This window comes from Athene cunicularia (assembly GCF_003259725.1).
Source record: "Athene cunicularia isolate RWA chromosome 27 unlocalized genomic scaffold, athCun1 chr27_part1, whole genome shotgun sequence".
NCBI classification, from domain to species: domain Eukaryota; kingdom Metazoa; phylum Chordata; class Aves; order Strigiformes; family Strigidae; genus Athene; species Athene cunicularia.
In genome coordinates this window covers 55714-70918 of record NW_020799138.1, presented here as the reverse complement: position 1 = coordinate 70918, position 15205 = coordinate 55714, and the positions used below count along the sequence as shown (strand labels likewise).

General features: G+C 40.4%; 1 protein-coding gene across 1 annotated transcript; it reads right to left on the bottom strand.

The window, feature by feature from the left end:
• Nucleotides 1–376: 376 nt before the first annotated feature.
• DUSP3 (dual specificity phosphatase 3) lies at nt 377–9552 on the bottom strand. Its single transcript, XM_026864746.1, has 3 exons — nt 9491–9552; nt 8006–8232; nt 377–4594 (listed from the first exon to the last, which is right to left on the bottom strand). The coding sequence occupies exons 1-3, from the start codon at nt 9550–9552 to the stop codon at nt 4389–4391; spliced, it is 495 nt and encodes a 164-aa protein (XP_026720547.1). The 3' UTR covers nt 377–4388.
• Nucleotides 9553–15205: the final 5653 nt, after the last annotated feature.

Below are 15205 nucleotides of genomic sequence, written 5' to 3'. Positions count from 1 at the left end.
AGCTCTTTTTCTACAATGCTGCTAAGCCACCCTTGCCCAAGCAACTTTTATTTGTCTACTAAGAATTTTGCTGAGTCACAAACTACCTCGTGAATATATGTCTGAATCCTATGATGTGATCTTCAAGTAGCCAAGAATAAATGGAATGTTAATATTCTCCCACTAGAGACCAGCAGAGGCACCGATAAATCATTCTGGTGGCTTGCCTTTTTCAGTTGTAAGACAAGGATACATTAGATTCACACAATAGCATTGTTCAGGGATGGAATGATGACTCTCTAGTGAAGAATAACAAGCCTACAGCTCCATCTGGTGAGTCAGCTAGCCAGCGACCTTGGCATACTGGAATGAAAATAAAACTAACCCAACACTTAACTGATTTCCAGGATTTATTTGCAGAATAAAGAAATGAATAGGACACTAATTCTACAAACAAATCCGTAGAAGATACCTCTCAGGCCTGTTCTGTTTTCATTTTTACTCATTGGCCAAGCCCAGGAAGTAATTTTAGAAGAAACCTCTGCTATACTAAGTGAGATTCCCTTAGATAGCCCCTCTGTGCTAAAAACATTATGGTAAACTAGCAGAACTGATCTAAAAATAGAAGGGAAAAAATCCTGCTTCTAGTTCTAGCATCAGAGATTTAATTAGTTCTGGACACAGAAGAGAGCCCAATGAAAATATTTTAAATTATGAAAACAGCTCAATGGAAATATTTAACTGATGAAAACAAACACTGCAAATATCCTTTCTGCTGTTCTCCTTTGCTCAGCAGGAGAAAGATGTATTTGATAAAAGTTCATTTTTCAACTCAAAGAGCATGTGGTGTTCTTATACACAGTGCTTTTCATCTTCAAAGCCTTTTATGAAAATTAATTAATTCTCACATCACCAAGAGAGGTAAGCCAGGCATACTCATGTTGTAGGACAAAAACATGTCCAATACTAACACACGTTCAACATCCAAAAATGGAATTACAGTGCAACATATTGTGGCTGCTAGTCCTGCATTTGGATGCAATTAAATCTAAGTTTGAAATAACTCCATGAAATGTTCGCTTTTCAGCAGCGACATACAGCAACATTCTCTCATGAAGTAATTTCTGGCAGTACCTATGCTTCAGAGTGGCATGCTAGATACAACACTTGTTGTCAACATTGTAGCCTCAGCTAAAGGACCAAAGGATGAAAAAAGTGCTTAGAGAAGTTAATTTTGCTTTTAATGTTTAGTTAGATACTTCTGTGCTTATGCAACAGCTGAGAAAAATTTAGTTCGGCATGAGCAGAAGGTGAATTTTACGTATATAATTTTATCTATCTGGACCTTCTTCTTTGTTCTTGCTATAAAATGCTAATAGATTCTTGCCTCCACTCTTCTACCCTCTCCAACTTTACTAACTCTTAAGTACAACCCCCCCAAGCTATTGCTTTTTCTTTCATTGTGCTGGATTAGACATGGTAGATATCTTTGTTCTATGATAGATGCATATTTTACAGAGACCCCATTCCTTCTCCAGAGTGTGATCAACACAAAAAGTACCACGCTGCTATTCAGCATAAGCATATTAATTTAAATTGAGATCACACTGGTTTAGCTATAACCAATAGGTTTAAACTCCCAAAATGTAGTGTTGCTATGTGCAACAAATAGTTGTTTTAAAAAAAGGGCAGGTGCACAGCCATTTCAGAGGAATAAAAAAATACCTTCTCAATTTCATATTACATGGAAATAAAGCGCTCATTCGTTTTTATACAATCTTTCCTTCTACAATCACAAAGAGGAATTTAGATAAATAATCCATAATGATACAGCATATTATTATGGATTAGAGGCATACAACCTCGTCTTGGCCAGCTAAAACAGGCAGAGGAAATTGCAACATTACTGTACTTGAACAGCAAGACAAGTCTAAAAGAGGAAGGGTACATTCCATTAATGGAGCAGTGGTATGACATTCTATTTTTAACCTACTCTAAAAGCAGAGCTAGAAATGGTTTCATTACTGAGTCACCTATCAGTAACTCGAAATAGGATCTACCGTTTTACAGTTCAATTTTAAAAATCAGTACTGTCTTATTTATTCCTCTCCACCTTCATATTACAAAACGTTTGTTAAATCAGTTTTGTTATACTGAGATAAATAGGCCAGAGTACTACTGAACTTACCACTAGAAGTGAGCAGTGTCCTACGAATTAAAAGAACATCTTGATTTTAAGAACAAATTACCATAGGTAAACAGGCTCAATTTTAGTAAACCATTCCAGTTTTAATCTGACAACTATTAGCCTTCTTACAATCTACGGAAGAGTAACAAAAAATATAATGCCTAACGGTTTCTGGGCTCTTTAATGGACTGTAACTTTTGACTTCTAAGTAACAAGTCAGAGAAAAGTGCATGCATATCAATCTCCTTTTTTTTTTTTTTTTTAAATGTAGTGCAGATAGGTATTATGCATATATGGTGTGAGACAAGACAGAAAAAAAAATCTCTGCCTACAGTAAAAATTTAAAAAATTACGATTTATAAATAGGACTGCAGTATGAAAAAGTCAGTACAGTAGAAAAGATAAGGCCAGTATTCCTACTCCCCAAGCTACACAGCATGAAATTAATAACTAGAATTTTGAAGCAATTCATTTAATACTGTTATAATGGAAGAAAGCAAACATGTATGTAATTAGCCAACGAAAATGACTACTGCTTATTATTACTGAAGCATCCTGATTCAAAGCAAGCACTAGATACTGACTGACTGTAGGGAGGTGAAAGGAAACACTATGCAGTGGTCCTCAGTTGTCCCTTTAAAGGACACAAAAGTGAAAAGGCTACTTGATTTGGCAGTTTCCATCCTGTGCAAGGAAACAGAAATAAGCCTGATCTTCAACCAGAATAATCGCCTCTGGAGTTTAATTTCAAGAAAGTCATCTAGCTGTACAGGACTCCCCCCCTGCCATCCCCTGATACGACATAAGCCAAACAAGAGGTAAAACAATGTACATCCTTTGTGATTTTTGATTAGTGAACTGAATATACAAAATTAGATCTGGGCTTACATGTGTTACTAATACAACAGTGTTTCTATTTAAAATAGTGTTAAGATCTTCAATCTAAACCTACATTAAAGCACAGATAAAAAGGGAAAACATACATCTCAGGTTCTGTTAGTTTAACCAACAATTCCGGGTTTGCAGTGGGAGATCCTTTGTGTTAATACAGTGCTGTAACTCATGGGTACACATATACACACCATCAGGCATAATGTAAACAAAGCGCTATCTCAACATTGCAATGACTCATTTCACTTGTACGTCAAACCAAGATGTCATTTATTTGAATAGAAAGGAAATGTTTCCTATTCCATGTGGTATGTAACAGTGCTAATTTCTATTTGATGATACCACGCAAGCAATCCAAGAACTCGAGTCTACTTCTGCAGACTGCTTTGTAAGCACACCTGTGCTGGCCTACTGGAAGTAATCTGCATATGTGCTCATTCCATTTTATATTGATAAACAATGGTAGTAAAGAAGGGAGAGAGATACTGTAATTCAGTGCAAGCTTCGGGACCCATTATATTCTGATACTTTAGGATTTTATCATACATCCAGTACAAGCACTCCTATAGACATGATTTCTTCCTTTCTTGAGTTTTTTTTTTCCTCAACATTTGCTGTTGACATTTTTTTCTAGTATGACTTCAAAACAAAAATAAGGGAGCATTTAATATCAGACTATTTCATGTCAATCACAACAGCAAGAGGTACGAATATTCTTGGGAAAACAGTGTGCATCAAGACTGGGCTCTGAATGGCTTTACTACCACACACTGTGTATTGTATAAATCTACTAAACACAACACTGCATACAAGTCATTTTACAAGTGAGTGCATCTGTGCATTTGCATATATGCTTCTCCATTCCTTGAAGCTCATACACTCAAACTTTAGGCACCTGTGTACATGAAGAAGAAGCTTTAGAAAATACAGTACCTCATTTAAGAGTGAGTGAAGAGATGTGTTTGTGTTCTCAGAAAATGGTGCTCTGGTGGGATACAAGACAAGGCTTAAATGAATCATACTCAATATCAATGCAAACCACAGAGTCTGCAGGGGGCTCTGAAATACATGTGAAGACAGCTTTTATCACTGGAGTTACCCCTCTAAAAACATCTCTTTATTGCAACAGCTCCAAACAGTGACACAGTTTTGTGTCATCTTGAAAGACAGACCCAGAATTCAACAAAGATACTATCACTAGACAAGAGCAGGAATTCTGTCTCTCTCATGTTACGTGATTTAGCTTGGTGGTTGGGGTTTGGAAATCTAAAGCACCTAAGATGTCCTCTGATGGTTTGAGAAACTTCAAAAAATACTACGGTGCTCTGTTCTAGGGCTTCAGTTTGCCCTCCTTCACTAATTGCTCATTGAGCTGACAAAGCTGCCTTAGAAAGCCATCATTGGGGCCGATCTCTCGCTTCTGCCGGACAGTGCTCAGTGCAGACTTGACATCCATGTTCTGGCGAAGCATGAGGTAGGCGATGACCAGTGTAGGAGAACGGCTGTAGCCCTCACGGCAGTGCACAAACACTTGTCCTGCAGGGAAGACAGGTCATAATTTGGGTTATACTGGAATATATGTTTGAAAATCAACATGAAATAGCTGGGATGTAAAGTGTAATAATTTTAGTTGTTAAGCAGCTTGAGAACTGTAAATTCCGAAGCTGCAGAAGACATACAGAACTTAGATGAAAAGTGCTATCACTGTTAGTAACTACACAGTCTGTCATCAAGGGTAATGCAGAAAAATATGGTTGCATATCAAACATCCATACTAAGTCATATTTGCTACTATATTACAAAGAGTCGAACTGTATCTATTTACTACACTTCTCCAATCTTTTGTGGTTTAGAATAAGCCTTGCTCCTAAAGATGACCCCTAAAGATGTGCTTTGAAGAGCACAAATAAATAAAGTTTAAATACACTGAAGACAGAGAAATATGCTGTTTGTCATATATCGCATCTCAAAGATATCCGGCCTTTTTGCTGCATTGCGGCCAATTCCTATGCTAACTCCATGTTGAATCATACCTGCCTTTTTATGAAGCTACATTAACACTCAAGTAAATGAAACTGATGACTGTGCATCAACAAGAACCAGAAATGTCTAATCACACCTATGCCAGTATCAGTAAAATGCTTCCAGCTAAATGATTAGGGAACTCATTCTAGATTATTTTTTGGGTTGTATTGGGTTTGCATGGCAGCTCTGGGGTAGTGGGAGGGTCTACAGGGGTGAGAACATGTCAGAAGCTTCCCCCATGTCTGATGGAGCCAGTGTCAGTGACCTTCGAGATGGACCTGTTGCTGGCCAAAGCTGAGCCCATCAGCAATGTTGGTAGCGCCTCTGTAATTTAAGAAGGGGAAAAACATGCTGCACAACAGCAGCTGGGAGAGTGGAGTGAGAGTATGTGAGAGAAATGACTCTGCAGCGACCAAGGTCAGCGAAGAAGGAGGGAGAGGAGGTGCTCCAGGCACCCAAGCAGAGATTTCCCTGCAGGTTGTGTCCTGCACCCATGGAAGTCCACGGTGGAGCAGAGATCCACCTGCAGCCCATGGGGAACCCCATGCTGGAGCAAGTTCCTCGCAGGACTTGTGACTGTGTGGGAGACCCATGCGAGAGCAGTCTGTTCCTGAAGGACTGCACCCTGTGGACAGGATGCCATGCTGGAGGAGGAGGAAGCAGCAAAGAAAACATGTAATGAACTGACTGCAGTGCCCATTCCCTGTCCCTTTGTGCCACTCAGGGTGAGGAGATAGAGAAAAGTGGGAGTGAAGTTGAGCCCAAAAAGAAAAGAGGGGTGGGGGGAAAGTGGTTTAAGATTTGGTTTTATATCTTCTTATACTACTTTGATTTGATTGGTAATAAATTAAATTAATTTCCCCAAGTCAAGTCTGTTTTGTCCATTACAGTAATTGCTGAGTGATCACCCTGTCCTTATCTTGACCCATGAGCCTTTCATCATATTCTTCTCCCCCTCTCCAACTGAGGAGGGTGAGTGATAGAGTAGCTTGGTGGGTACCTGGCATCCAGACAAGGTTAAACCACCACATGGGTAAATCCTGTAGGGAGATATCCAACAGTAAAGCAGGCCACTGCTCCCTTAGAGAAATGTAACTCGATTCTATTGCTTCTCAGCTGCTTCCTCTTTGACCTGCTTTTCCAGACACAAAAATTTTCCCCTTCCCAAATGCTGTGGGAGATATGGCCCAAGGCTACTCTCCAGAGTAAATTTTTTTCTGAGACAAGAGAACAGCTGAACCATACACACACATTTTCATCATAACCACAACTTGCTTTGAACTATAGCAACAGCAAGCCTGTTACCACATTTACCTTGAGCTGCAGAGGCTTCTCATCTCAAGGCAAATCTCTATAATCAGTAGCAAGTTAAAACAATTAATCCTCAACATTTCTTCAGAGCCCGTAGGCATAAATGAGCAAGATTTAGAGATTATTGGTCATGTATGTGTAAGACAATTGACTTTCCCTCTGCAAATGGTCAGAAGCAAAAGGGCCAGGCACTGTCTTAAGGGCTGCCTGCCAGACCTTTAGTACACCAGACTGCTGTCCAGAACTTCATGCAGCTGCAGTGCTAAAATGAAATTGAAGGAAAATACTACTGCATCCCACTTCGTTGTCCTTACTTTACACTTCAATGTCAAACAAAACGATCAAATTTCAGTAACTAGCTAATCTTAAAACTGGGTCCAGTATCACCCAGCTACAAAGCTCCTCTTTTTTTTACCACAGTAGAACAACAGTGGCAGGCATGGTAGACAACTACTAAGACTGAAAGGTTCAGTAAACAGAACTGCTACTGTAAATTCAGATTGCCTCTGCAACTGTTTAGATCAAACTGAGCAGGGACAGTCACGGCACAGCTGGCACTGTTAGACCATTCCTACTGTGCAAGTCACTAACTAACCTGTTTCAGTGAGTCACAATGCTAACTGGAAGAGCTGCATTTCAATTTTTAGAATTTTTCATAGTCCACCAGATGAGAGGTAAAATTTTTCACCTGTCAAAAGCACAACACAGCTCTAGCACCCCTTTTGTCAATTTTGGAGACAGAACTTCTAGAATTGTGGGAGCTCTTGTTCCTCCTTTTTCACATTCAGTCATGAAAGAAGAAAGGAATTAAGCATGTGTAGAAATAACTGGTATTCTGAAATAGTAAGACAACAACAAACACCATCTGGCCCACTGCACTATGTCCTAGGATTTCTGCTCTGAGGCAACACACTGTAGAGAAATGTGGCAATCAACAACAATGCAAGTACCATCTACAGCCTTCCTGCAATCTTAATTTAATGATTTAAATGTAACAAAAATTGGGAGGCCACATTCTCTATCCTTATTGTACATTTGGGAAAAAAAACATATAGCAAGTTGTGTGTGTACTCTTCAGCAATGCATTACTTGTATCACTTCTGCCTTTAATTTATAATTTCTGGTGTGTGTGGCAGGTGCACCCACCCCGATGAAAATGGGGCTTCCTGGCTGCTGAACTATAGTGGACGTTGATTTCTTTTTTTGTGCCCTTGTTCTCAAATTTTTATGGTAATTGGGGCCCCCAACAACTTAGATCCTGAACTTATTTTATTTTTTTATGTGATTTACCACTTCTAAGGAAAAATAAGAACACATCTTCCAAAAAAGGCACTATTAAAGGATGCACTAGCTGTTTCACTTTTCAAAGTCACCCCTAGAGTGACAGACTTCCATTTGTCATATACTGGAGAACTACAGGTATAGACAGAAGATTAAGATGTCTTATTGTGTATTCTGGTGTCTTTGATCCAGAGCCTCAATCTGAATTCCTGACTTGGTTGTTCAGCTGATAATCTGAGCAAGGAACCATTTTAAACAGTAAAATAAATTGCTAAGAAACATATGCAGTGCACAGAAAACATGGTAGAAAGATATTTCAGTTTGCCTTACCATCCTTCTGGGAAAGTGCTTTCTCAATAAAATCAGCTGCCTCCTCAAAATAGCGACTGAGATTAAATTCTTGTGTATCATTAGCTTTAATGCCATGGTATCTGATGCCTGTGCCTTCATAGAACTCTGCATTAGTGTTCACATGCATGAATGACTTCCCCTCTGCTGCATTCAGAACATGGGTTATCCCCAGACGCTGCAGCTTCATAATGTTCTTGGCTATGAACCTGTATGAAAGAAAGTGTCAAGAAAATGATTAGAACTTGGTGAATCATCTCAGTATTTATCATAGAATCACACAATGGTTTGAGTTGGACGGGTCCTTAAAGATCATCTAGTTCCAACCCCACTACCATGGGCAGGGCCACCTTCCACCAGCCCAGGTTGCCCAAAGCCCCGTCCAACCTGGCCTTGAACCCTTCCAGGGAGGGGGCAGCCACAGCTGCTCTGGGCAGCCTGTGCCAGGGCCTCACCCCCCTCACAGGGAAGAACATCTTCTTTACATCTATTCTAAATCTACCCTCTTTCAGTTAAAAGCCATTAACCCTTGTGCTATCACTACATGCCCTTGTAAAAAGTCCCCCTCCAGCTTTCTTATAGGCCCACTCTAGGTACTGGAAGGCTGCTCTAAGGTCCTCCCGGAGCCTTGTCTCTCCAGGCTGAACAACTCCAACTCTCCCAGCCTGTCCTCACAGGGGAGGTGCTCCAGCCCCCAATCATCTTCGTGGCCTCCTCTGGTCCCGCTTGAGCAGGTCCATGTCCTTCTGATGTTGGTGTCCCCAGAGCTGGACTCAGCACTGCAGGGGGAATCTCACGAGAGCAGAGTAAAGGGGGAGAATCCCCTCCCTTGACCTGCTGGCCACACTTCTGATGCAGCCCAGGATACGGTTGGCTATCTGGGCTAAAAACATTGCCAAGTGTTGAGCTTCTCATCAACCAACAGCCCCATGTCCTTCTCAGGGCTGCTCTCAAGCCATTCTCCACCTAGCCTGTATCTGTGCTTGGGATTGCCCCGATCCATGTGCAGGACCTTGCACTTGGCCTTGTTGAACTCCATGAAGTTTGCATGGGCCCCCTTCTCCAGCCTGTCAGGGTTCCTCTGGATGGCATCGCTTCTCTCCAGCGTGTCAGCCGCACCACACAGCTCAGTGTCGTTGGCAAACTGACTGAGGGTGCCTCAATTCCATTGGCCATGTTGCTGACAAAGATGTTAAACAGCGCCGGTCTCAATACTGACCCCTGAGGAATACCATGCATCACTGGTCTCCAGAAAGTATTGGTAACTAAAACCTTTGTTTTTTATGTTAATGGATGCTAAATATACTGTGCCCAGAAGTGAATTAGCTACAGATTATAAATTCACAGAAATAGACCCATGATCACTACTTGTGCATGAGAGAATGCTACTGTCTTGGCTGACAATCAAGCACAGCAGACCCTACTATGGCATAAAATGATAAGTATTTCTGAACATAAAATTCTCACCGAAGTAGGAAAATACTAGAGATAGCAGAAAGCCCAGGATAGTCACTTCTAAGATTAGCCATTATCTACATAAGATAATTAAAAAACATTTATAAAAAGCCTCTACTGTCGGCTACCAGTGTTGCAGGGCTAGGTAAGCACTACTCGCTACTCTAGCAGACAGTCCAGACAAACAGACATTTTAGGGGGCAATTTTAACCACTGTGAAGCAGCACTGGCTCCTTCCCTGGCCACAGCAAGACAGAAAGTAACTATGAGTAAATGTTCCTGCATCTTCAAAGGTCTCATCTGAAGACTCCTATGAGGTATAGTCCTCTGTCCCTGTGCTATTCAACATCTTTGAAGACATAGAAAGACCTGGTAAGGCTACCAAAGGGTAGCAATACAGCGATATAATTCAGTCTTTGTCACTCAGTGTTTTCATCAGAAGTATTATAATTTTTAGTGTCTTAATTGAAATCAATATCTGAATGGAAAAGAATCCAGAGGAGTGATGTTTAAGATGCGTAAGTGCTAAAGAAAGCACTCAGTACTTTTAGGTCAGCTAAGCCCTTTCCAGTTCCTCAGTTCTATCAAGTAATTGTAGCAAAACCACCTGCTTCCATCTTTAAGTGGCTAACAGAGCACGCTACCCTATTAGTGAACAATTGAGCAGAATGACATGTAATAATCATGCCTTTCAGGCTTGACGATGACAGTGAATTAGATCCAGTAATAATGCCATAAGCTCTGATAAAAGTTTCAGGTTGTACAATGGCAAACAATCCATCTGCTTAGTAACACATCTGATCATGCACAAGTTTCTACTTGTGCACTGAAACACAATCTATAGTAGGAGATAACGATTAAATAACATGAGGAGACCACTGACTCCTTTCTGTTGTAAAACCACTGCTCTTCATTCTGAGTCTGATTATTTCTGTATGTCAGTACCAATACTGGCCTCACTTTCCTGGGAAGAAAAAAACCTGTATTTTTTATCACACCGTGTGGTCTCCCAGAAAAATCTGAGCCCACTGGTCAACATTAGCAGACTGTGACATAAGGCTTTAGTTGAAAGATAACTCAGGTCCTCCAAACTTTGTGAAGGGAGGTAGCCTAAACCGACATAAAACCCTTTATTGTTTTTAAAGGCAGCTTTCACTATGTGTCTAACTGGATGTGGAAACAGAAATCTTTTAAAAAAATCTCTCTACAGCTCAAGTCATAAATTGCAAATACAAGGAGTCTTAATATAAACTGAGCTCCCAGATAAGCATTTGTGCAGTATATTTTTGGACAAGTTTCTAAGAGATAGCATTGCACCTAAGGGTTTTGGCTGAACACGTAGCTATTCTAAAAAAGTTCAAATAAATAACCAAATTCATTGGTTTGTATCTATATGAATCTCTGAATGCATTCACTCACAATTTTCAGGTAATTCAAGGCTATATGAACATCTAGAGCATTCCGTTTCTCCTAACGACTGTTCACCCCTTAAACTGTAGTGTAAGCAGATGAAGCCTTATGCATGAGTGAAGCTTCTACATTTTCTCCTGTCTGTGCCAAACAACTATGGCAATGAGCCAAATATTTGTAAAGACTTCATTACCCAAACAAATGTTGACAGATTTTCCATCTGGCAGGACATCATCTGTGCCAGGGGGCAAAGTATGAGTGCCTGGGGAATTCTGCTTGCAACATAAAAGTAAATCCTACAGTGCAAGGCCAGAACAAAAAGTGTTAACTCAACTGTGAGTTCTTATGCCTAGTGGGGTAAGTATATGGCTTAAGTAATCATATATAGGTCAGTATATATCTGATAGTGGTCAGGAACTCGCGTCCTGGAATCACGGTTGAATCTGGCAACACAGACTGGCTCCCCTGGAGGCAAACTCATTCTCAGCAAATGATTTTTGCAGATTTTGTAGATCATTTTCTTATATAGCTAGAAGTGAAAAACACAGTATTGTATGCCATTTTTTTCCCTTTCTAAACAGTCCTTGGATCTCTCCCATCGTTAACTTTTCATTCCAGCTGTTCAGTGCTGAAACACTCGCTCCTCCAAACAGCAGAGAGACAATAACATCAGCTTCTTCTGTTTCCCATAGAAAAATCAGAGCATCTTGTTTGTTCTCAATATGGAAAACTGAGAGTTCCTTGTTCTGAGAGTAACACTGGTTAAAAGTTCTTCTGAACAGAGATGAACAATTTTACTAGTCACAAAACACGGATCTTAGAGAACCATGCATCAGCAATTAAGGGTACATGATGCTCTAAAGTATTGCCACATGGGATTATAAGCAAATAAACCAAGTCTTAACAGCAAAAAATTAACACATTTTAATTTCCAATGTTATGTTCATGAAAAATTGTTTCCTCACCGCTTCTGCCCTTGCAGTCACTAAACTGAATATTAATTTTGGGACAATGCCTTTCATATTCTTTACAACACACCTGCACATCGGGTACATTAAGAACTGCTTCTTCGGTTACCCACACTCATCAAAGTAGAAAACTCAGACTGGACGTTCGTAACCAGAACCTTTTTACCAAATACAGTTCTGGAGGCATGGCTTGAATTTTTACAGACTTGCAACAGTCTGTGAAAAAAAACCCTCAAAGAGATTCCCTTAGCCAGTACTTCAGAAAGCTAAGCTTGCTTGCTTTCTAGCAAAACACTGGCTTTGACAAGACACAGTTCCTCTGAATACCCTACCCTCCAGTGTGTTGACTGCTCCCCCCCATTTCAGTGTCATCTGCAACCCTGATAAAGATGCATTCTGTCCAATTGTCCTGGTCACCAATTAAGATGTTACACTTAAACACATCCTGACTTGTGCAGAAATAGAAAATAATTTGTACTTCCAGTGCATCCTGAATTCTTATTTTGTTATTGCTTGAAAAAATACAAATTGTGCTAGTCTGTCACCTATATAATAATTCTTGATTTTGTGATTACATTTTTACTCGTCTCCACAAATCTTGTCTAATCTTCTTGAGAGAACTGTCTACTGTAATATGCAAAATAATTTTCAAAGTATTTTATCATTTTACCTCTGTGTTTTCATTAACTATGACTTTCATGTATTGCATGGAAGATCTAGTACTTTGGCTCTGCCTGTAACCTGAAGTCATTTGACAGATAAATTGTTATTCTGCACTATGACCCAATTTAATCTCATCCACCTGAATGTCTCTGCATTGTCACTTTTATCTAAAGTGAGTTACCCTTAAGGAGAGATGGCAGAACCTCTATACAAAATATTCTAAAAGGTTTCCAACAGAAGTTTCTGAATCTCACTCAGACATTTTATTTTTTTCCTCTGAGTTCCTGTTCAAATTCTATTGCTTTTATACCATGTATTTGGATTCCAGTCCCCCCTTGTTAAAACTCTACATACGTGGCTACTCTGTGATTTCTTATTGTTGTAAAATCTCTGCCACTTGTAGTCATAAATGTGGCCCTATCTTGCAGAGGGGTTTGATCCATCCAAGCCAAAGCAGAGATTTGAATATCAGATCAAACGACCGCGTTAGTTCTCCGGCTATACTGCCTTCCCGGACTGCCCTGGAGCCCAATACAAAGTGCTTCCAACAGCTCCTCAGAGATTCAGTAAGGAGATCTGTGCAACAAAGGCCAAACCTGAGATATGAGGTGAGCGTCAATCAGATGCACTGCACTGCACCAAGACAGCTTCAAATATGAAATGTATTCCAAGCTCTGCACAGATGCTAGAGCAGAGCAAGACAAGCTAATGAACTGCAAATACAGGCCCCAAACAAAGCTGTGGCTTATTTCTTGCACACAGCAGTGGGAAGCTTTATTGATGCCTTGGACACTGTCGGACGCACACACGCACAAAGCCTGAGAGGCTGAGTGCAAAGGAGGTTCACTTCCCCAGCAGTTCGTAGGAGGAAGAGTCGTCAGAAAAACAGATCTCTCTTCAGCGTTATCTTTAAACAAGGAGAGTACAAAGGAGGGACATGTAGCTGGAAATGGCATGAGATCTGCACAGTTTCAAATTCATTCAGAATGATAACTAATGTAGCAAATGCTACTTACAATATACCACAACCTCACCTGATGCAAAAAATCCTCTTAAGAATCAGTATTATTTCCAGTTCGCGAATATCAAAGTTCACCCTGTAGTGACTCAATCTTAACAGACATTCAAACATTCAACTAGACCTCAGCATTATCTTCCCTCCCTTCCCTGTGAATGCTTCAAACGTATTATTGCTTACTAAATCTTGATAAATTAAGGTTATCTGTTCCCACTGTGAAACAGCTTTTTCAGCCCACACAATTATTTCTTACCTCTAGCTGTCCTCCACAATTTTACAGCATCCTTTTAAAAACATTGATAGTCATACTGCACATTGTCTGTTAGTCCAAATAAGAGTTAAACTGTTCTAATGCTACAAACTGCACTGGTGCTCCAGATATTTTTGGTTGTCAGTTATTAAACAAAAAGCCCTTCTCAGTGGTGAAGCTTTCCACTAGACAGACATTTTCTCTCCTGCAATTTACATTCATTCTCTGTTCCTAGACAACCTTGCATCTGAATGTATTAAAGTCCATACTGCATAATTAAAATCAAATTACTGAACAATGAAAACTACTCTGTAGTAGCCAACTATCTTCAAAGTTATTTTAAAATTATTTACTGCAGGCTATGACTTTTTTTTCCTTCTAGGTAACTGCTAAAAATATGAAGGAGAAGGTGGCTTGTCAGATTGGCCATTAAGATAATAATTTTGGTTCTATCTCTACACACGTATGTCCTGCATCAACTGAGAGCGACAAACATCACTTGGTTTGGCTTAGAAGATAATTAATGAAAACCTATGGGTTTGACTTGTATTTCTTTAGGAATTACAAGCTTCAAATAAGAATAGGGATCCAATATACTACAAACATATCAAAAAGTCTCCAGTTTCACAGAGATAAAGTGTACAAAGATGGACAAAATAGGGAAAGACAATCAGCAGAATATGATGGTATTGAATCATATAACTGAAATCATAATCTTGGTGCAAAGAATAAACATCATAAAACTGAGAAAAGAAGTGCTATTGGTGGTGGAACCCTGAACGGTTTTCCCATTTAAGGGCTTTCATCATAGCCACACCTGTATTGCTCTGGCTCCCATCATGTGCATGGTGGGATTAGATGAGGTTTTTCAGGGTTTAGAGTGCAGAAACATTCGTTTGATCTATCAATGACGGGGTGGCAACTCCTATTAGTCTTGCTTCCCTTAGCTCATTTTGCACGTGGTTAAACTGAGATCTAATATTCATGTAGCTACTTTGCTCATTCATCGGGTTCCCGCTTATTCCACTCGTCTGACATGCAGTTATTACACCGGTGTTGTGATCGGGCTCCTGGGCTGATACTGTGATGTACCTCACGTCACAGGAGGCATACCTGCCTCTCCTCCCTCTTCTGTGTGGACGACCACAACTTGATGGCAGAAGTAAGAAGTATCAGGAGAAAAAAAAAAACCCAGTGCTCAGCTGAGCAGGTGCGTTTCATTCTTAAGCAGCTCAGTCTTAACCTTGTTTCAAGCTCTACTTTAGCTTAGATTCGAGACTTCGACAGGGCACGTTTCAGCTGATGCCGGTTTTGAGCTGTGCCTCGCCGCGTGCCGCGTCAGACGCCAACGGGAACCCCAGGCCGGGGCCCGCCGGGCCGGCAGGTTCCGCCCCACAGCGCGACTTTCTCTGGCTCAG

Bases quoted from the DNA above. Each gene is read 5' to 3' on its own strand.
- DUSP3 (XM_026864746.1), bottom strand. From the start codon at position 9,552: ATGGCTAATCTTAGAAGTGACTATCCTGGGCTTTCTGCTATCTCTAGT. The intron at 8,233-9,490 runs GTGAGAATTTTA...TCTTTCATACAG, and splicing joins TCTAGTATTTTCCTACTTCG to GTTCATAGCCAAGAACATTA. The intron at 4,595-8,005 runs GTAAGGCAAACT...TCTTCCCTGCAG, and splicing joins AGCACTTTCCCAGAAGGATG to GACAAGTGTTTGTGCACTGC.